The following is a 23,618-nucleotide window of genomic DNA, read 5'->3' on the forward strand; positions in this document are numbered from 1 at the left end:
CGGCGCGGGCTTGCCTCGCTCCCCAAATGAATGGAATTACTCAAATGAAATAGATGGCGCGGCAGTCACGGCCACCGGCAGCTATACGCGTGTGTTCAAATTATCTTTTACGTCTTAAAGTATTTTAGACTTATCACGTTGGTGCTTGTACTCAATATTATTTTTATGTCTCCATCAGTGTATTTGAAGCGATATGTTGAAAGGCGAAGGTCCCAGGCGTGAGGGGGGTGCGGAAGGAGGGAGGGCCAAGTCACGCGTCTCATCGCCGCCGCCGCGCTGACCCAATAGTCTACGTGCCTCGCTCTCACCAATACGGCTCCCGACAATTTCTGTACTGAACAGTTGCCATTCGAATGTCGTTCGTTCCCGAATATTCTTGTAAGACTTATATCTATCCGTTTATTGTTAGAAAAACTTGTATTAGGAGTGTTACGATACATTCTGGTCGAAATTGTTTTTCTATTCCTAAACGTAATGAAAACATTTCTCCGATAGAAATAATCGAATGGCTTCTAATAGAAAATTAGCTTTCATCGAACATTCTCATTCATCATTCCGACAGCTCTATACTGTTCGCGCAGCAGAGGAATGAAAAGATGAATGTATCGTTTGAGATACATCAATAGGAGTATTCTTATACAAATAAAAATAAAACGTTACTCGTCTGAAAGCGCGTCTCTTTGTAACTTTAGGATTAATGAAGTTATAATTATTTACAAACTATTGTTACTCGTACAGGATAATATAAAGTCTCTGCGTTAACACAGCGGGAGAATCTCGTCTTAAATAAACGATCTAAGGAGGTTCCTGCTCAGCTTAGCGGGGCTCATGTAGATACTGGGGCACGTATAACTGTTGAGGTTGCTGGTGAGTATGGAACAGGACTCACCGACGACGTGGAGCGTCACGAAGAAGGAGCGCACGGGCTGCGTGGAGACCTGGCACTCGTAGACGCCAGCGTCGCGCTGCTGCGCCCACTTGATCTGCAGCGTCCAGTCGTCGGTCTGCGGCGAGTGCGTCGCCTGGAAGCGCTGGTCCGACGTGTACGTGTAACCGCCCACCGTCAGGATGTGCAGGTCGCGGTGACGGATCCATGATACCTGGGAAGAATACCAAACGATTCAGTGTAACTATATAACTCAAATACCTGTTAAAACATGTTTTGATACAGTTCACAGCTCTGCGGCTTTACATAGATAATTAAAGACCGAACTTTTGAAATGAAAAGTATAAACTATGTATTAATTAAGATTTTATTACTCTCCATGTGAAGTTCACCAGCTTTGCCCTGAATCTCCTGATAAGTATCTATCTGACAATCTATATATCATACTTTTATATTAATGATACCAATACGGTTCTCCAGAGGTATGTTGAAACATATTAGAACATGCTAATCACATTTCAAATGAATGTTTTGTGTTTTGAGTACAATTTAGTTAATATAAAACCTTTTTAGAAACTATTGAGAGCATGAATATACTCCCAAATATGTGAGCAAAACCTTATGTCCAATTTTTACGTCTCGCAATTTGCAAATATCATCATATCTCTTCTGTTAAAGAAGCGATCGTATAGCAATTTGCGGTCCAAAGTTACAAAGGTTCAATCTAACGATGAATATTCGTAAACGCTTAGAATGTATTTAAGGGCTTTGGTCACCGAGCTCGGAGCGTGTTCGCTAACCGAGACTTAGAGACTGAATTGTACTATGCAAATATTTATATTTATTTTAAAAATCAAATACTTTTTGTTAAATTATTATCCATGTTTGATTTGTTTGCTAGGTTTTTAAGGTGTTTCTTATCTCATCTCGTTTGTAAACTTGTAAGTTGATGGTTTTATAATTGTGTTTGCTCGCAAACGAAAAAAAAAACTGACTTCAATTACACCGACAAGTAATACAACGTAAGTAGACGAAAAAAATGAACAAACGCACTAGTCGTCACTACGATTTTTGAGGGTTCCCTTCGATTTCTCTGGGATTCCATCATCAGATCCTGGTTTCCTTATCATGGTACCACATTTAGGATTTTTCGTCAACAAAAAAGAATTATCAAAATCAGTTCATAAACGACGAAGTTATCCCCGAACATACATAAATAAATAATACGGTCGAATTGAGTAATCTCCTCCTTTTTTGAAGTCGGTTAAAAATCAATCGAAGCGACATAATGAAAGACGTTTCAGTATTTAATTAATTATCTAACAAATCTCAGAGCCAACACACATTTCTTTGGTTTTTACCAAACGCCTGAATTTATTTAGTTTTATATTACATTTGGCTTCAATAGCCAGCTTGACATTTACAATACGTATAAGTTATGTAACAAACAACAGGCAACACCTTAGTGTTATTGGTGACAATAATAATCGAAATTGGTAAAATTGAGACTATATTCATAACATTTACAACCAACGATCTTCACAATAATTGTAACGAGCTGATTGAAATCTGAACACAGACAGATACCGGCCGGCGCGCGGCGCTAGATGCGGGCTGCTGATAGCGAAAATCTGCCCGCTCTGGACGAAACACCATTAAAACTTGCTCGCCTCGATTTCAATCAAGCGAACGCGAATACAAATCGACCCCGGACACGAAGCACATCTTCTTATTTATTGATTATCTAATCGCTGTTACGTGTTGCATAAGCTTAATAAGTATCGTAAAAGTTGTTGATGAGGTGTAACCCTTTAGACTTTACCATTTCAAAGAAATATTTCGCTAATTCGATCAATCATACATAGTGGAATAATGCAGCTGTTAGATAAGAATTGAACTAACTTATTTTTGTAAAAAAATGTTTTCACACGCAACGAAGACAGGGATGGTTCGATTCATTAAATCTGACACTATTCTAATGATGTAATATTGATTGCCACATTACAACCTTTTGTATAATTGTTTTGCAGGCAAACGAAGAAAAACCGACTTCAATTATATCGACAAGTAATACAACGTAGGTAGACGAAAAAATAGTCAAGTAAATACGCATTATCAAAGATTACTCCAAAAGTTTGTAATCAGATCTTGATGAAATTTAAATGTGACCACATGATAAACATCGGCTTTCGATTAAATTAAAAATCATTAAAATCGGTACACCTAGTAAAAAGTTATGCGGATTTTCGAGAATTTCCCTCGACTCCTTTGGGATCCCATCATCAGATCCTGGTTTCCTTATCATGGTACCAAACTAGGGATATCTTCTTTCCAACAAAAAAAAAAAAAAAGAATTATCAAAATTGGTTCATAAACGACGGAGTTATCCCCGAACATACGGTATACGGTCTATATACTAGTATATATATACGGTCGAATTCAGTAACCTCTTCCTTTTTTGAAGTGGCTTAAAAAAGAAAAGTCTTAATAATTTTTGTGATGTTATAGCAAACCGCAAACGACTTTTAGTATTATATATACAGAAGAAAACTTATAATAAATATTCAAGAGACTGAAAAAAGTTTACAAAAAATAATTTTGAAGTTTTCAAGAGTTTCAAAGTTTTAGCCACGAATGCAAAATAATCTCAGTTACAATTTTTTTTTTATGTCACTAGGTTGGCAAACAAGCATACGACTCACCTGATGGTAAGCGATTACCGTAGCTTTTAGACGCCTGCAACACCAGAAGCGTCGCAAGCGCGTTGCCGACCCAATCCCCAATCCCCCCAGGAGCTCTGGTCACCTTACTCACCAACAGGAACACAATACTGCTTGAAAACAGTATTATTTAGCTGTGATCTTCTGTAAGGTCGAGGTACTACCCCAGTCGGGCTGCTCCATATTTTGAGCAGGAAATTCCTGCTGTGCCTTACCTACGTTAAGTTTCCTACAATATTGAATAAGTGTAAAATGTTAGTAAACAGCGCGTGACCGAGTCTCGGAGACAACTTTCCAACTCCAGAGTCTCAGAGGGTTCATATACTGCAGCCACTACACACTATAATAATAATAAATATAACATACACACACGGTCGTTTGTTCCTATGGTAAGCAACTTAATGCTTGTGTTATAGGTAACAGCCGGCTGATATAGCCAAATACTTGTTTTTTGATAAATATGCATAGAAATATTACATATATAAATATATGAATACAAATATTACACCCAGACTCAGGCGGGAATCGAACCCGCAACTCGTGGAGCAGAAAGCAGGGCCTACAAACTGCGCCAACGAGCTAGTAATATTATAACATAGAATTTTATTTATTTGACTTAAATTACCGAAAAACGAAGTGTTTTTTTAATTAGTCGTAGGCAAGTTTTATAAGGACTTTACAAAACCAAAATAATGTTAACAAAGATGTCATAATTTATAGTGAGTAAAACCACGTGATAGTTCTAGTGTGTCAAATGCACAGGCACGTGCATAAAAAATGAAAAAAAAACCACGCGGTGTCGTGGGAAACCAGATAGGAAAGAAGTTCCTTATTACAAAATATTAAATTCAAGTTCTATTCGAGGTATAAATAAAATAATAATTCGGGTATACATTTTTTAATATGATTTTTTTATCGATGAAAAACAAAAAAACTACTTTACAAAATTATCTTTAGATCTTTATTTTGTTTAAAATAATTTATAAAAATCTATAATAATTATCGAATGATATAATAATAATAATAATAATAACAGTCATCATGTAGACTATACATTAGACACTTTATAGCCATCATTCATAGACATAAATATCTTAGGCTTATTTTTTAAAAACAACGCTTTAAAAATAAAGCAACGCCCCACAAGGAACTTCGTTTCAATAATATTTATTCAGAAGATGCTCTGAATTGTTGCCGAAAAATTGTTTTATCGAGAAAACGACACAAAATTATTGGATTTATTTAAAAATTTCAGTAGGTATTTATGATCAAAGATTTAAGAAATTTTATGAATCCGAATTATTTTATTTTCCTAGCTCTCACAGGATTCGAGTTATTTATCGACTTCTCGGAATTTCTCGTTAAATAATAAAACAATAACTCTGGACGTAAATCGTAAACACGTCGACTCGGAGTAATCGTTGGAATTCAATCGTTTTGAACAAGGTTCTTTAAAATGAAACTACAGATTTTACAGCGTAAAGCGCTACTGCAACTGCTAGAACTAAACGTTGACAATTGCGCAGAAAAAGTGATGATTTATCTTGATTCAAACTAAATATCGTAAACACGTCCATCCATCGGTACTGTAACAATTTACAAGAAATAATATATAAACGACGAGGTACGAAAACACACAATGCACAAGCACAAACGCCCAGATCACGGCAAACATCTATATGGCCGATACAAATATTTGCCGTGAGCGGGGATCGAGACCGCCTGTGCTGTGACCGCTGCGTCAACGCGGCGTCATAAGTTACGTAACTCTACAGCGGATGTTAAAAACATCTAACTGTATGCATTTCAGAGTCTTTCCTGATCCTGCATTGAATCATCTTTTTGTTTTAGGAGAACGCTATTTATATTTTATTTTATGTTTATTACTCAACTATCGAGCGGTACTTATCACTGCAAAATAGGTGTAACTTTGTGGATATTATTGGCAAACAAATTAAAACTCTCTGACTGAGTAACCAAATACTTTTATTTATACAACCGGTTAAACGAAATCACCCTTCACAAAACTGTAGAAATGTACAATTTATAATACATAATTGTACATCCATAAGACAAAGTTAACATTACCTCAATACAAATGTTACTGAAACGAAACGGGAATATTAATATGTATTTAAATGACAAACATCCACAAAGCGCTCATTGTTACCCCGCAGCTCGGAGGTACGGGATGTCGGTCCGGCGCTAACAAATTCAACTGCCTCTCAAAAACTTTACATGGATTGTAAAGTCACGGTCACACTACGCGTTTCTGTATGTCTAATGTATCGGCACGGATATTGAGTACTGACCTTCAACTTTACTTTCACGTTTTATGGTTGTCGCCAAGCGTTAATTTGCGTAACTGAGGTGAGACACAGTAGGAAATATTCTCCTCAAAATCTGGGGCAGCTCAACTGGGGAATACCTCGATCTTACAGAAGATCACAGCTCAAAAATAATGCTTTCAAGCAGTGTTGTGTGAGTATGGGTTGTAGGGTCAGCAATGCATTTGCGATGCTTCTGGTGTCGCAGGCGACAATCGCTTACTATCAAGTATCAGGTGAGCTGTACACTTGTTTGGCGCAGTAGTTGTTAAAAAAAAGCACACATCTATTTATACAAGCTTGATATACAAATACAACTATAATTTAAAATGATCTATGATACGTGTATCAAGTCCTCACGTGTATCGTGTAAAAGTAGCTCAGAAACTGTTAAATTGCGCTAACAGTGTCCTGTTGCCCCGAGCGACCAATCCAAGCCCCTTCAAATAGTTACATAAAGTGAAAAATAGTGAAAAAAAATCCGATACCAATATAAATATCCTATTGTATAATTTCACATTCACAATTCTAAATATTATGCCATTTTATTAATAAGATTTAGTTAGGAAAAAACTGCTTAGTGTTTACATCCGACAATTTTGAAATCCAATCCTCCAATGTGCACCAACCCCAACACGCGTCACTGAGACAACGGTCATACCTTTATGTTTATTTAAAAGGGCGCTGTCTCTTTGTACTCATTTATAAATATTAAATGGCAAACAAAAGAATGAATAAAATAAGTAGAGAAATAAGAATAGCCCTCTCTCAGTGGACTCATCCATCAAACATTTGCTGAATCCCGGAGAGAAAATAAAACTATGACCTTTTATATATTTGACCTCTTACTATGACCTCTTATATATTGCCTGTCATACATATCAATAATATCATGCGATCCTCTTTCGCAGAATCAACAAAACAAATTTTGCTTCTAGTTTAAAAAATAATAATTTTCCAATTTGGTCACTTGGTCAGTCAGTTATTTAGCGTAGAAGTAACAACGCAGTCAGATGTGGAAAATTTTGAATTTGGAGGAATTTAAATTCCTACTCGTAACTAAGGGTCTATTTATTTATTAATTATTTATTTATTTATTTGGAGAATGGTACAGAAACAATTACAAGAATAACAGCGTAGAATAAAACAGAAAAAATAGATACAAATTGTTCCCTTTATGTCTCACTAAGAACATAGGGATAAGATTTACAGCAAGGACAGTAATGATGATTAGTTATTACTATTAATAGTCTAGAGCCAATGAAAACACCAAGGTAACTAATCGATCTAAGTAAATAACTTCCTAACTTTAGTTTTAAAAAGATTCCGGGAGCACGAAAACATATCTATTTCATTAAGTAAACTATTGTGTAGGACACACATTCAGTAAAGTGGCGCGTGTGAGACATGTAAATGTATTTGGTAGTCTTGGCATTTGTGTTTAATGCTTCCATACCTCCAACAGTCACTCGCACTCCTACTGGGTGCCGTCGAAAGCTTTTTAATACATTCAAACTAAAGCTTAAACGGGTTATTAGATAGAGGACGCCAATCGTAAGCATTGGCTGTTACGTTACGTTGAAATTGAATAGACTATCAAAACAGTGAGCGCGGAAATAGCAAAAATGTAATGAAGTAAGTTGAAAGTTATTGCTGGCATTATTTAGTCTCGGAACAAATTCCGAACAGGGCTGCGGGCGAGCGGCGAGCGGCGAGCGCCGCTAATAAATACTTCGTCTGACTTTAGTACCGCTCAGATCTTCAAGTGTGCACGTAATTCAAAAAGAACGCGGGAAACGGTGAAATTAAAAATAAATTGAATTATTTTATGTCTTACACGTTAAGTTTCAATTAGATGAGTACGTCGTCTCTAGGAATCCTAGTTTTTTTTTCTCGTTTCTCTTCAGTCGCGTACCTGACGGGACTTTATATAGGCTTGGAGCTAACACACTTGTTAAGTGTTTTAATTGATAAAACTAGTTGAAATGAGTTTTTAACGTACACTTTGCTTAGTAACAGGATATCAAACATTCAAATATAGAATATGCGACCAAATTGTACGTTTTTTTTTGTATTTTTATTTGATTTGCCAATATTAATAATTTATTTTACAACATGTTACGAGCCCAGATGTTCCAGTATTAATAGTCTTCTAGAACCTAATCTATAACACGTAAGGATAACTAAAAATGAAAACAATTAAAAAGAGTTATTACATAAAATTAAAATTTTAAACGCACACACAAAAAAGTTAAAAGGCTTTTTATTTACAAATCAGTAAGCCTAAACTGCTTTGACTTACAGCTGTTACGAAATTGTTATTTACTTTAAATTTATCTTTGATTCCTTATACTTAATGATGGTACGATCTTATGGGGTACAAAAATGAAATAAGTTAGGAGTTGGCACGTGGGAGCGCATCCTTTAAAATATATGAGATAAGTTCATTCCGCAGTAAATTATGTGGGCTGCCTCTCCCGCGAAAAGAACTCGTACAAATGAAAAATAAGTAGCCGTCACGACGAGAAATGCGGTTAATTTTGCTAACAAATTTGATAATAAGAAGAACGTGTATGAAGATCGCAACGCTTCATTTGTAAGTGCGAGAGGAAAAATAAACGATTTGATTTCATTCGAAGAGTTTGATCGAAAGGTTATTCATTTTAATTAATTATTCTTGCGCAGTTTTAGTTTATAGTGTGATGTTGATAGTAAATAAATAAATATATTTAACTCACAGACATAACCTGCTGTTTTCGATAAAACAAGATGCATTGATGAAAGATTTTGTTTAAAAGTGTGTCAAGCGCTGTGTATTTGGGCAGCGAAAGTAAATTTGACAGCGCGTGGAGTTGCAGACATTCATAGACGACGGTAGCGGCTTGCTCGGGCAAACCGTACCCTTGTTTGCAAAACCTGTAGCGCAAAATGTTCTGATATGCATAGAGAACTTTTTAGAGTTTTTGAGAGAATTACGTAAGTGAGAGTGAAAGAACAAACGTGTAAGGACGAACGCGCTTTGTATGTTTTTTCGTACCACATTTCACAATCTACATTTGTCAGTGTCCCGCAGCTAGCGCACACACGACTTCAAAACCACTCATTATAAAATATTTGTTCCATTATTTATTCATAATCCGATAAAATATGACACACAATTGTTCATTGTTTGATTTAATTTGAATACAATTCTGTTATATGTCTAATGATAAACGCATAAAATAACGTAAAAACAAAATTTCTACAAATACGTTCAAACGAATCACAACAATTAGATTTGATCCTATCAAAAATACTAAAACGATTTAAAGTATTAATTTCCTTTGATATTTTTACACAAATGAATTGTTTAATAAGGGTTTGAAAAGAGCCGGCAGTCGGAGTTTCGGGTAAACGACCCACGATCAAAGCCTTCGAGGCTTCGTAAAGCAAAATTAGTAACGGAATCATTTCTGACGAGATGTGTCAATAAAAGCAATTATCGGAAATTAAATCGAATAACAACATTCATTAATGTTTCAATATCTAATGTTTCTTACAAACATTTGTTTCATAACACCTTCTTATTATGAAACAGAATATAAATTGAATACGTGCATTAATAACGACTTGACCCGAAAGGCTCGATCTCGAGACAGTTGTGTTCACAAAAAATATCGGGATCTCGGGACACGATTCGTTCGACCCGAATCTCATTTTCATTAAAAATATAAACAACTAGGCTTCTTGTTTTCGAATGCTAAGTTAAATTTTTGTGTAAAAAAAACACGAAATTCGTAGATATACGATTCGAAAGTGCTTGTAAAGCCAAATTGAATAGAATAATTGTGTTTGCTCGCAAACGAAAAAAAACCGACTTCAATTACATCGACAAGTAATACAACGTAGATCGACGAAAAAATAGTCAAGCAACTACGCGTTATCAAAGATTACTCAAAAAGTAGTTATCAGATCTCGATAAAATTTATATGTGACCATATGATAAACATCAGCTTTCGATTAAATTAAAAATCATTATAATCGGTACACCCAGTAAAAAGTTATTACGGATTTTTGAGAGTTTCCCTCGATTTCTCTGGGATCCCATCATCAGATCCTGGTTTCCTTATCACGGTACCAAACTAGGGATATCCCCTTTCCAATAAAAAAAAGAATTATCAAAATCGGTACATCCAGTAGAAAGTTATGCGGTATAATACAACGTAGGTCGACGAAAAAAGCGTCAAGTAAAAACGCATTATTAGATATAACTCGAAAAGTAGTTGTTAGATCTCAAATAAATTTAAATGGGACCAATTGGCACACACCACCTTTCGATTAAAACAAAATTTGTTGAAATCGGTCAACCCGGTCAAAAGTTCTGATGTAACATACATAAAAAAAAAAAAAAAAAAATACAGTCGAATTGAGAACCTCCTCCTTTTTTGGAAGTCGGTTAAAAAAGCTTGCACACTCGCGAACCATTCAATCTGCGTCAGAAGTGAAAATCCGAAAAACAATTACGTTAAAAAAACCAAGCGAACTCCTTGCAAAATATTCAAACAATATAAAACTTGCTCTACGCATACTTAATTTAAATTTGGCAGAACACATTTTATAACCATAATCTGGTTAATAGCTACTGAATGTGTAGAACTTGCCAAATAAGGGGCAGGATGGAATTTTTTTATTTATTGTAGTTCTGTTCGCGACTGGCGGTCGCTTCCTTAAGGCATTCCAAAAACATTATATATTTATATTATATCAACTGGACACATTTTCCGCCTGTCAACCTAACGAGTGCTCTGATCTTATTGAATAAATGGACTTATAATTAGATCAAATAATCAAACCATTGGTAGAAAAGTAGAGGCTTATAAACATTTTTCGACGCTGATTATAAATTAACAATTTGTTTAACCTACTCAGAATACTATAAGTTGATAATTTTTTTAAATCTCAAATGACTTATGGCTTGTTTGTGTAGCTGCAGGTAAAATTTATCCTGATAAGTTACGATTACACTTTAAAAGCAGGAAGTAGAATAGGCCACTGGCAACTGTTTTACTTTAATTAATTAACTAAAATGGATAGATCTTTAAATAGAGAACCGATTAATTTCCGCAACTTTACAAAATAAATTTTAATATTTATATATAACATATAATATACATATAACATATACTGTCCTGGCGGGAGGGGGGGAGGTATTGCGTGTATTAGGTCGGTAACATGGTTGCGATGCTTCTGATGTTGAAGGCGTCTAGAGGGTACAGTACCTTCTTATTACTTGTACTTTCTGCTTACCATCAGGTAAACGTACGCTTGTTGGCGACCTAGTTATATATATATATATATATAACTAGGTCGCCACTGAACATAATACATACAACTGAATATAATACATGTTCCAAGAATATGTATTATATTCAGCTGAGTACCGATTTGTAACAGTATACATTTAAGAACAACTTCCATTACGCATCGAGATGCCAGATTTATTAATGAAAGCAATCAATTGCCTGTAGGTGGCAGTTTTATGCGTCCAGTCGGAGGGTCTCTTCGATATGTGGGACGGTAATACGGCGTAAGTGACAAACGTCGAGGACGTCAGAGAGGGTCGGAGGGGGCCAGGATCACGTCTCAACTATCGAATCGAAATAACGGGGTAAATGGCTTATAAATCTTGATATATTTCGAAACCCACTCGTTGGTACGCGCCGCTGCGTGACCGTTCCTATGACGCAATCTCTTAAATTCGATTATGGATATAGTTATGGTTCAATATTGAGTTACATTTAGTAATATTTTACTATTTCATATAACCTAGTCAAATAGTCTATGAGTTGCGGGCGTTTATCTCAAAACATTACTAGATTTTTTACAAAAAGAAAACCTATTTTTTCGCGTTGGGAACTGTTTGTTTATATTATGAATGAAGTCTATTGACTACAACTATTTTACGTTTTAACTGTTACTGTTCTACGTTTTTAACGTTTTAAGCCTAAGATATGACCAGGTTTATAACAATGTTAAGTTTCATAAAAGTAATGCAATATTATTATTTATCGTTGTGTCCATTTGTTATAAGTATTCTTGCAAATTAATGCGACGTTTCGATCCTTTATTGGACCATCATCAGGCATCTACAAAATACAAACATTGAAGAAAGTTGAACAACGAATTAATCCATACAACAACAAACCAAAGAGAACCAAACCATCAGTGATGGTTTGGTTCTCGTTGGTTTGTTTAATTTGCAATTAGTGGTTTGATTGGCACCTTATGTCCACTTTCCTGCTAACCGTCAAAGAGTAATACAATATTCTTTTGGATCCTCAAATCTACACATCATCGTAATATTCTTATAGAGCTTGATCTCAATTAGAATCTCAGATAGTTCTTCACACTACATTTGAACTGACTGAATTAATTTAAACTTTCTATTCATTCAAATTTCCAAGGAACTTTATTGCAGACTACAGTTCTTTACTTGCCTTTCGATTTTATATATTTAAATCAACTTTTTAAATGTGGTTATGTCAGTCATTGTTGCGCCATTTTGAATGAAATGGAGAAGTCATGATTCAAGTCAAATTTCTTAAATTTGAAAACAGTTAAGAAGTTAAATTGTCACTAACGAAAATGAGTCCTTTTTTACTTGACAATAAATAAATAAATGAGTAAAATATCCTTTATACCGGGCGGTGGTATTTGCAGAGCACCTCCGCGTCGAGTGACCGTCTCTTTATATTTGTATACCTCTTCATATCCGACAAATATTCGCGAACAGCACAGGTAGAGCGCACGAACCAACAATTTTTCGAAAATTTTCGACTGCATTCTTGCTTTGCGGCAATCGATATTGTTTATACGATCAGTGTCTGTGGGAGTGTTTTACCCTCAAGATTTTTGTCATTTTACGCATTTTGTTATAAAATAATGTAAATCTTAAGTCTATGAAGTCTCGAGCAGATAAAGGTTAGTAAAGTATACAACATTAAATTAAATACTCATCTGAAATGTAAATCCCACTCAATCAGTCTGTTGTTTTATATACTCATAATTGAATAATAGGTTTTGATTTGCTTTATTGATAAAATTGAGATTTTTTCGACAAGGTTAAGAGTTAATAGAACGTTTTCCTGGTATTATTTATTTGTACAATTTTTAAAAATGACGCCAGACTCACACAATGTCAATACAAAATTCCAGTAGGGAATATGTACGCCAACCTGCATTGGATTAAGCTCTAATCCTTCTCTTACACGGGGAAAGAGGCTTGTGCCCAGCAGTGGGATATTACAGGCTGAAGCTAGCTCAGCAAACAAAGAACTACTACTAATAGGTACTATTTTTTATCTGTGAGTTTATTCATTTAGGGACACAATTTCCAATATTTCTTCTTTGATGGGTATATAAATTGTAAAAGAAATCTATTTACTGAAATTGCTACGACTACTCAAGGCATATTCAGTAACGATGAATCAGACAGACAGACAAAGAGTTTTGTTCAATAAGTATAGATGTCACATAAAATAAGTATCGGTGGAATTGAACGTCGAAGAAACGTAAACACTTTGAAATCACTTTATATGTAAAGCGAGACAGGAGTAAATAGCTATCGGCGTAGCACGTTCCGCTTGCTACGGTGCTACGAGCGCGTTGCTACGAGACTACGGCTACGTTTCTTAGTTGATGACCTTTTGACACGTCGTTTAACTGCTGTGCTGACAAGCATTGATACTTTTATATAGCATCTTTTTACATAGGGTTTGTTATGTTAGAATTTTTTTGAAGTTAAGCTTTTTTACGCATGCTTGACTTGGAAAGAAAGCTGGTAAATGCGTGACGAGCGCGTACGAAAAGTGTGATTAGGCGAGGCAAACAGAAGTTAAGAGGGAGATATAAGTTAGTGAAGATAGAAAGAGAGGGATATACGTTTCGTATATTACAGTAGGGGCACACTCGTTTTTTTTTGTTTAAAGTATTGTTTGTTGGGTATACGACTAACATATACATATTTAGATGATCACATCGTTTACATAGTAGAAAAAAGGGGTATATATTTTTTGTTTTTTTTTACTAGCATTTGATTCAGTATTTAAGCTCTTTTCAAATTATTATTATGGTTAAATTCATATAACAAAACAATAATTGTGTTTGCTGGCAAACGAAAAAAAAACCGAATTTAATTACATCGACAAGTAATACAACGTAGGTCGACGAAAAATAGTCAAGTAAATACGCATTATCAAAGATTACTCGAAAAGTTGTAGTTAGATCTCGATGAAATTTATATGTGACCACATGATAAACATCGGCTTTCGATTAAATTAAAAATCATCAAAATCGGTAAACCCAGTAAAAATTTATGTTGATTTTGGAGGGTTTCCCTCGATTTCTTTAGGATTCCATCATCAGATCCTGGTTTCCTTATCATGGTACCACACTTAGGATATTTTTCTTTCTAACAAAAAAAGAATTATCAAAATCGGTTCTTAAACGACGAAATTATCCCCGAACATACATATATATATATATATACGGTACGGTCGAATTGAGTAACCTCCTGCTTTTTGAAGTCGGTTAAAAACCAAATGAATAGTAATAAAAACATGAAATCGATAAATACACATGTGTAGTGTGTAAGTAGATGTTATATAGATGTTATATGTAGTAGTAGCGTAAATGTGTAAATTTTGAGATTGAGATCAGTAATAAATCAGATTAGAATAGATCCAGTCGTTTCATATATCCGATGACATAACCTTACACATGATAACACGCCAATATTTCTAAGAATATTTGTGAACCAGAACAGGTTGTAACAATCGAAACTACGAACAAGCGACGCCTCAACTATTCCGGTGTAGTAAATTTTCATTAGATTTACATGCCTCTAATTCCTGCCTTCATAACCGACGCCCTTCCGAACTATTTACTTGACATTCTCTGCCAGTGATTACATCCCCTCTTTCGCCCTTGCCCACTACCCCCTCGGCGCCTCCCTCACCCACTTGCACGCCGTAAAGTGACATCAATTTAACGAAAACTATGCGAGTTTGTTTAAAATTCATAGTTCGCTCCGTAACATGGTATTTAGGTAAAGTGGTCGCTATAAAAATATTAAAACTGAGCTACTTTCTAAAATAGGAACGAAATGGAATTTCGTTAATGCACAGCAAGAATAACTTAAAATTTAAAGTCGAAACAGCGTACTTCTTTTAACTATGGCTTTTCTCTACAACATTGTGGTTAGAAATAGAAGAGGTGAAACTTTTGTTTAAATGCGCTAATATACATTTCGAAACTCAAAATAGAGTCAGTGATTTTTAGGGGATTCAGTCTTTTACTTTGATACAAATGTCCAAATATTATTCTATTGAATTGATGATAAGTTGTCAATCTATATAAATAAAAATGAACTGAACCTATACAACTTCAAATGTTTAACACCATTTTTATGTTCATATGGTATATTATTAAATGTAACTTTATTTATTATAGCAGTTTATATTGCTACTTCATTGCTTGAAATGAGTTTTAATTAACTTCATATTTAAAAAAAAACCTTTTTCATTAAATATTAAAGTTGAAACTGAATGTAATCTAATCAAAAGTTAAACAATTGATTCAAGAAAGTGTCGATTCGGAATCGATCGCGTCGCGATCACAGACAAGCGATGCAGCGGACCGACTGCGACCAGCTTCAAATGCTAATTGAGTTTTTAATTGAATTCACAGGAGTCATCGACCACGACATTACAGAATAGTTTTTGTTTTAGAAAATAATACAAAAACTTTATTTATAGTAACTGTCTCGACAGACGTTGCATTTATGTGTAAACTGTCAATGACGTGAAACTTTTAACATTCGTGTTTTTTAAAGTTTGCGATTTTCTGCCCAGTTTCTTTAACTATTCATTCCGTAGGAAACTTCAATTTTTTTAATACTAAAAAAATGATATTATAAACTGATTTACAGCCATTAACGGTGTGTTTTTGATGACATTACATTTTTTTTTGTCTGATTATTTGTATATATTTATTATTTATTATTATTTATATTTAATTTTATTTATCTTTTTGTGTAAAAAGTATCTGTGATTTTTGTGATGTAACTAATAAACGTGTTTGTTTTCTTTTTTTCTTTCCATTCTCGTGTTTTTCGCTTGGCAAAATTTCATCATCATCATCACTTCAGCCTATTGCAGTCCACTGCTGGACATAGGCCTCCCCAAGTTCGCGCCACACATCCCGGTCTTCCGCAATCCTCATCCAGCCTACACCGGCAATCTTACGTAGATCGTCGGTCCAACGGGCCGGAGGACGTCCCACACTGCGTTTGCCAAGACGCGGTCTCCACTCTAGGACCCGTCTACTCCAACGGCCATCGGTCCTGCGACACAGATGACTAGCCCACTGCCACTTCAACTTGCTAATTCTGTGGGCTATGTCGGTTACTTTCGTTCTCTCGCGGATAGTCTCATTTCTAATCCTGTCTTTGAGAGAGACCCCAAGCATAGCCCGTTCCATTGCACGTTGAGCGACTTTAAACTTGTGGACCAGTCCCTTCGTCAGTGTCCACGTTTCGGCTCCGTATGTTAACACAGGCAGGACGCATTGTGGACGTATTGTGCTGTGTGGCTACGGGTGCTGTGTGGTTACGGCACTAAAGAATTTAGCCACCCCATCTCTTCCCGTGGGTGTCGTAAGAGGCGACTAAGGGATAACACAGTTCCACTACCACCTTGGAACTTAAAAGGCCGACCGATGGCGGGATAGCCATCCAGCTGCTGGCTTTTTAAATGCACAGACCGAGGACGGGCAGCAGCGTCTTCGGTGCGATAAAGTCAGCCCTGCGGTCACCAACCCGCCTGCCCAGCGTGGTGACTACGGGCAAAAAACCCATGAGTTCGCACCAAAAGCTTAGGCCCTTAGTTCCCGGCAGCCCCACTATTCCCGGCTATGGCAGCGGCCGAGGTAACGGTGGGGTAGAGGGTGCTAAAAATCACCGGGGTACGAGAGGCTGCCATAAAATATACCTGGCAAAATTTAAAGAATAATTTTTATTTGTATACTATGTTTAGAAGCATTACCGACGTAACAAAACCAAAAATCTTATATATAAAATTCTTGTATCACTACATTTAGTTACCTTACTCCTCCGAAACCGCTGCATCGATTTTTATGAAATTTTGTGTACACATCGGTTAAGTTTGATAATCAGTCAAAATTATTTTTTCATACCTCTAAGATATAAGGGAAGAGGGGATTAAGGGGGTTAATAACATATATGGCCATACAAAGTTTGCGGGGTCAGCTAGTAATATATAAACAACAAAGTTTAAACGTGTTGTCGATTAATAATAATTTAGTTGTGAATATCCAATTGAAGGGTAAAGTTTGCTAAAATAATAAAATATTAATTAAAATCCCTCGAATGATGCAAAATTATTCATTAATATATAATAGAATAGAGGGCTTTCGTTATTAATTTTAATTTGCTTGGTGTATTTAATGAATTCAGTTATAATAAAACATTTAAAATGTCTGTGATTTTAACAATCATAAAATACACTTTTTTAATAATATCTGGCCGGTATTACATTAGCGTTTGTATAGCGTGAGCGTATTTCGTTTAACGAACGTCTGCGCGTCAACGCAGTATGTAAGGTGTTCTGTGTCGTGTTCTATCTTCTATAGTATCTGTTGATGACCTATGTAAATGTGAGTACACGCAGCATTTACTTTACAAATATATCAGCAAATAAGCGTATGGCTTACAAGATGGTAAGCGATTACCATAGTCTATAAACGCCTGCTATATTAGAAGCATCGCAAGCGCGTTGTGACCCTACCCCCCAATCAGCGAGGAGCTCAGCCTCAGGAGCTCTGGGTACCTTACTGACCATATGAACAAATCACTGCTAGAAAGCAGTTTTATTTACTTTTATCTCCTATAAGGTCGAGTTCATTTCGTAATTGGGCTCCAAATTTCGAGGAAGATATTCCCAGTTGTGCTCTACGTCGATAAAATATATACGTCTGGAACAGACACTTCTGTCGTTAAGGAGTTTCTAGTAAACGTCTTCTTATGCTTGCGCACGCCTGCGTCAGTGACTAGAGGTACGCTAACGTTATGAGGGCGCTCGTGTTATGCTCACTTGACGTCTTGAAAGTAAGATAAGAAAATTACTAAAATGTCTACCTTACGAGTAGTTGCAAAGGTAAAGGCGTGTAAAGATGCAAAGAGTTGACAGAGAGCGTTATTGGTATGAATTATATAATACTTTTTGAAGTTATACCTCTTTTGGCGCATAAGGAAAAAATGATGAGTTTAAAATTTTGCGATACGCGTGCACACCGTTACAAAAAACCGACACCTGTAGTTAGTTAGTTAACGAAGAAGAAGTCAGCAACGTGAAGTTAGCCAGTCAATGAAGTATAACTTCTTACGTGCGTACATAAATACGCACACAGTTTTTTATTACTTCAGATTCATTAGCGTAGTACACAAGGGGCGTTAAGAAATTTTCTTTGGAATCGTTGACTTTCATCATCATCATCATCATCATCATCATTTCAGCCTATCACAATCCACTGCTGGACATAGGCCTCCACAAGTTCACGCCAAAAATGGCGTGAACTCGTTTTTGCCCATAGTCACCACGCTAGGGCGGGTCGGTGACCGCAGGGCTGGCTTTGTTGCACCGAAGACGCTGCTGCCCGTCTTCAGCCTGTGTATTTCAAAATCAGCAGTTGGATGGTTATCCCGCCATCGATCGGCTTTTTAAGTTCCAAGGTTATAGTGGAACTGTGTAGTAGTTAGTCCTTACTCGCCTCTTACGACACCTCCAGGAAGAGAGGGGTTGGCTTATATTCTTTACTTGACTTTATATTGCGGCAAAACATTTGAATACAAAACATATAAGTAGATATACAATAACTTATGCGGACAACATGATTTCCAATATAAATAGTTGTTATCAGTACGAAATGCAGTCACGTCATAATCCTATTCCCGTAGTTTCTGTTTCTCGTTCTAGTGTAGTTGTGACGTAAGGTCTATTATCAATTTATTTAATTGGAGATTTGTCTCGAACTTTTTTCTGATCTGGTCATGTGTAGATCCCCACTCATAAAGTCGTTGACCCTTGCTATAAACGCTTTGTTAGAAAAGCCGTGTTTGTTTATACAACTAGGTCGGCAAACAAGCGTACGGCTCACCTGATGGTAAGCGATTACTTTAGCTTATAGACGCTTGCAACACCAGAAGCATCGCAAGCGCGTTGCCGACCCTAAGCCCAATCCCCCCAGGAGCTCTGGTCACCTTACTCACCAACAGGAATACAATACCGCTTGGAAACAGTACTATTTAGCTGTGGTCTTCTGAAGGTCGAGGTACTACACCAGTCAGGCTGTTACATATTTTAAGCAGGAAATTTCCTGATGTTTTGTTTTCCCTCAGTTGCAGTTTAAGCTAGAAACGTACTGAGAACTTCTATTGTATATTTGTAGTTTTACACAATTACACGTCTGTAACATTCAAGGCTCCTGTATCGTCAATATAGCTGATACCGTTCAAATTCCATTGATATTCAATATTAATATTTAATAAATAAGAAACCTGGATATACCAGCAAATACCTCGAGCTCTTTTAACATAACAACCGAAACTCGTAAGCGAAACACGCTCACCTCGCGCCGCTCACGAAGCGATATCATCGTATTTCGCTAAACTCCATTCCTTTGTATTTTACAAAGTCTAAATGTAAACAAGTGGAAAAATGTTTATGGTTTATTTCAGTGTATCGCGGAGAAGGTGTTATGTAAAGGAGGGTAAGCGTTGTATTTATATTCGCGTGCACGTCCGCCGGCTGAGGCTTAGAGGCGGCTCTTACCGAACTGGCGCTCAATAACGAATATATTATCATTGTTCCCGCCGTGTCTGTTCCGTGAATTGGTATCACCTCATCCATATTATGCAGTATTTTATTCTAATCTCAAATGTCGATTGAAAGGTTAAATGGTATATAAATTCGTAATATTTTATATGGTAGAGGTCGATGAGTAGATAGGGGTAGAATCGGTGGGTGGATCTTATAGAACCTTAATCAAATGTACAAGTACGGTTTGTAGCATTTGATAACCGGTTTAGTAGCGGGTTAAGTGATTACTGCTCTTGTTGCTGTTATATGTTATATGTTTTGACAGAGGTAGGGCACAGCAGGAATTTCCTGCTCAAAATATGGAGCAGCCCGACTGGGGTAGTACCTCGACCTTACAGAAGATCACAGCTAAATAATACTGTTTTCAAGCAGTATTGTGTTCCTGTTGGTGAGTAAAACACCTTAACGTGCTCTCCGATGCATAGTGGGGACCCACATGTTTATATAGAAGAAAATGAGCTATGTGTATTAAATTCCTTTACGATATCTATCTATTTAAAATAATTAGCAAGGGTATAAAATAATATAACTAAACAGCATGCACCACTTGACAGTTTCAGCGTACATTCGAACAATCATGAAATAAAACGTAAATTCAAAACAATATAACATTTAGTGGTCTTTCCGTACACAATTAGTCCATCGTTGTTAATTTAACAAAGCGAACCGTACAGTTTATTAAACTCTGTTCCTATCGTTAGTTAAACGGCGCCGCGACAAAGCACTCGCGGTCAGCGGACATTTGTCTTGCATTACCAACTTGCTCGTTTGTTACTTCACGGGGAAAAACTCGATTATTCTTTCAAAGGAACTGTTTAACTCGATACTGTTAAAAGGTTGAAATGTTTAATGTTTCGTTTTCATGTTTACTTTGTTTGACTCGATATATTTAAATAATGGTCTACGTTTAGTAGTTGTGTTGTTGAAGTAGAGCGCAAATATTTCACTTAACATTAAAAATATATAACACTAGCTTTTACCCGCGGCTTCGCTCGCATTGAATTTTTTTTACTAAAAAGTATCCTATGTTACTTGTAATACCTCCAAGAATATGTGTACAAAGTTTCATGATGATCGGTTAAGTAGTTTTCGCGTGAAAGCGTAGCAAACAAACTTATATTGACATTACAGTAAACAGCTGAAACTATAGTCAATTAGGTTGGATGTTGACGTGACCGTCGATAATAGAGTGCAACGGTATTACAGTACTCAGGGTTGGAACTTCATTACTGGACTGCTAGATGGCGTTAAAGAAGCTAGATTTTGAGATTTTTTGAGAAACATTTTTTTTATATTTCGTAAAAAATAAATATTTTTTTTTCATAAAATTATCCTTTGTTACTTCTAATACTTCCAAGAATATGTGTACAAAGTTTCACGATGATCGGTTAAGTAGTTGTCGTGTGAAAGCGTAACAAACAAACTTACATTCACATTTATAATATTAGTAGGGATTCAGAATTTAATTTCATGATATCGAAACCGTAACAGATCCGTAGCGTAAGCGAATTCCAACTTGTAAATGATGTAAACCGATAACAATCGGGGCGATTTAAAAGACGAAATAAAAACATTTAATATTGTGTTAAGTCTAGAAAGACACAAATGTTGAATTACCTGTAAATTTTATTACAAATTTTTTATGGGCATTGGTTCAGTTCAGCTTATCGCAGACCACTGCTGGACATAGCCCTCCACAAGTTTGCGCCAAAAATGGTGTGAACTCATGTGTGTTGCCACACGCTGCTGCCCGTCTTCGGCCCGTATATTTCAAAGCCAGCAGTTGGATGGTCATCGGTCGGCTTTTTAAGTTCCAAGGTGGTAGTTAAACTGTGTGGTAGTTAGTCCTTAGTCGCCTCTTACGACACCCATAGAAAGAGAGGGGGTGGCTATATAGTAGGCATTAGATAATTAGCAATCCAAATTTGTAGAAGAAAAGGTCATTACCCAGCCGTGGAACACGGTACGATAAGGTACGAGTACACCACAATTTATTTATTCTAAACATTACTTATAGTTTCTGGGCTCAGAAAGACTTTAATCACCATAAAGATATAATTTTACCGTTAAAATTAATTCATGGTTAACAAGCCGTTTCGACAATTGCAAAAGCTGAGCTTTACTAGGTCATTGTAAGCTATTGCTACGCGAGTTCTACGAGTCGTAGCGGTTGCTACGGGGCGACGGTTATGTTTATAGAGAGGATTCGGTTAACCACAATAGAGGGTCAACGAACTTTATTGTTTTATTAGTTGAAGTTGAGCTTAATTATAATATATTCAGTAATACATACGTAATTTGCATTATGTGAAATGGTATTTATATTTTATAATTTTTATATTTATGATATAAAAAGGTAAAAGTCTCGACATAACAACATATAACATATATTCATATAATATAAATATAATTCAGAAAAATCAAATAAATTGTTTTTATTGCAAATGCCTATAATATTGGTTATCGCAGTCCACCGAGGGACATAGACCTCCCCAAGTTCATGCAAGACATCCTGGTTCCCCATGTAGGAGAAGGACCAGAGCTTAATCCACCACGCTGCTCCAATGCGGGTTGGCGGATATATTCCCTACTATGAGTAGCGATCGCTATCAGGTGTACATGATAACAACCGGGACCGACGGCTTAACGTGCTGTCCGAGGCACGGTGGGGAGTCCCACAAGGAATACACAAACACCCAGACCACGGCAAACACCTGTATGGCCAATAAAAATGTTTCTCATGTGCCAGTGATATTAAATGTCCATAAATAAATAAAATAATAGATTGAATATATCAAATTCTAGCTTCGACGGTGATTAGTTTAAATTATTCAACGGCAAAGTAGAGATTTAATTTACAGTAGAGACATGCATTTACAATGCAGAAGCGTTCGAATTTACGTCTGTGGAAACGCGTCTTACACGGTCTTGTGAAACGTGAGTGAATCGAAACTACATTCATAACGTTATGTTGAACTGTATTGTTTATTAGATAACTCAATAGAATAACACAGTTTGAGTTGAGTCAGTTTAGCAACAGTTTAATTACATATCTTCAGATGTCACAGGTGTGATTCAAAATACATTGTTGTTTACCTGTTCGATATATTAACTGGTTAATTTATGGTGTCATTCCTTATGTAAAGGATCTTAAGTAGGTTGCAGATACGTGAATGATGATTATGGATTAGGATATTGTGTTAAATATTGTAATATCTAAGATGATGTTTAATATCTTATAATTATATGTCAATACTAAATTGGTATTACTAACCCGTGACCTTGGTTGCTAGTATCCGAAACGTCGGGCATCTAAAAAAACTTAATAAACCGCGATAAAATCCGAAAAAGTTGTTATATTATAATGATATTACTAAAGTTTATATTTTTCTTATAATATATTAGAATAATATACTAATTATACAAGAATGCGTTATTGCACGGCAAAAACAAATTAGACAGAAAAGCAAAGCAGTAAAAAAATATATGAAAATTTATTGTTGCTATAAAAGCAATATCTCACTCTACATTTTATACAAAGATATAGTAGACAGGCATACAAAAAGCATTAATCGTCTTTTGTAAAAAGTCGGTTAAGAGGTACATTTTTCAATTTGATTACTGTACTTATTATAATTGTAAGTATATGAACACAAAGAATGTCTTTATTAATTTTGTTCCTTTGAAATAACATATATCACAATAGTTTTTTTTTTACAAAATGTGTTAATGTTTTATAGTAATCAGAAAG

At 35.8% G+C, this 23,618-nt stretch overlaps 1 protein-coding gene across 1 annotated transcript in view; it reads right to left on the minus strand.

Moving 5' to 3' along the window:
* LOC123657362 overlaps nucleotides 1-19,897 on the minus strand; it is an 82,026-nt gene extending 62,129 nt beyond the window's left edge. Inside the window, exons 1-2 of the mRNA XM_045593186.1 lie at nucleotides 19,820-19,897; nucleotides 890-1,100 (exon numbers count right to left, since the gene is read on the minus strand). Of these exons, the coding sequence (XP_045449142.1) occupies nucleotides 890-1,100; nucleotides 19,820-19,897 (289 nt within the window). The remainder of the gene's footprint in view (nucleotides 1-889; nucleotides 1,101-19,819) is intronic.
* Nucleotides 19,898-23,618: the final 3,721 nt, after the last annotated feature.

This window comes from Melitaea cinxia, chromosome 1 (assembly GCF_905220565.1).
Source record: "Melitaea cinxia chromosome 1, ilMelCinx1.1, whole genome shotgun sequence".
NCBI lineage: Eukaryota > Metazoa > Arthropoda > Insecta > Lepidoptera > Nymphalidae > Melitaea > Melitaea cinxia.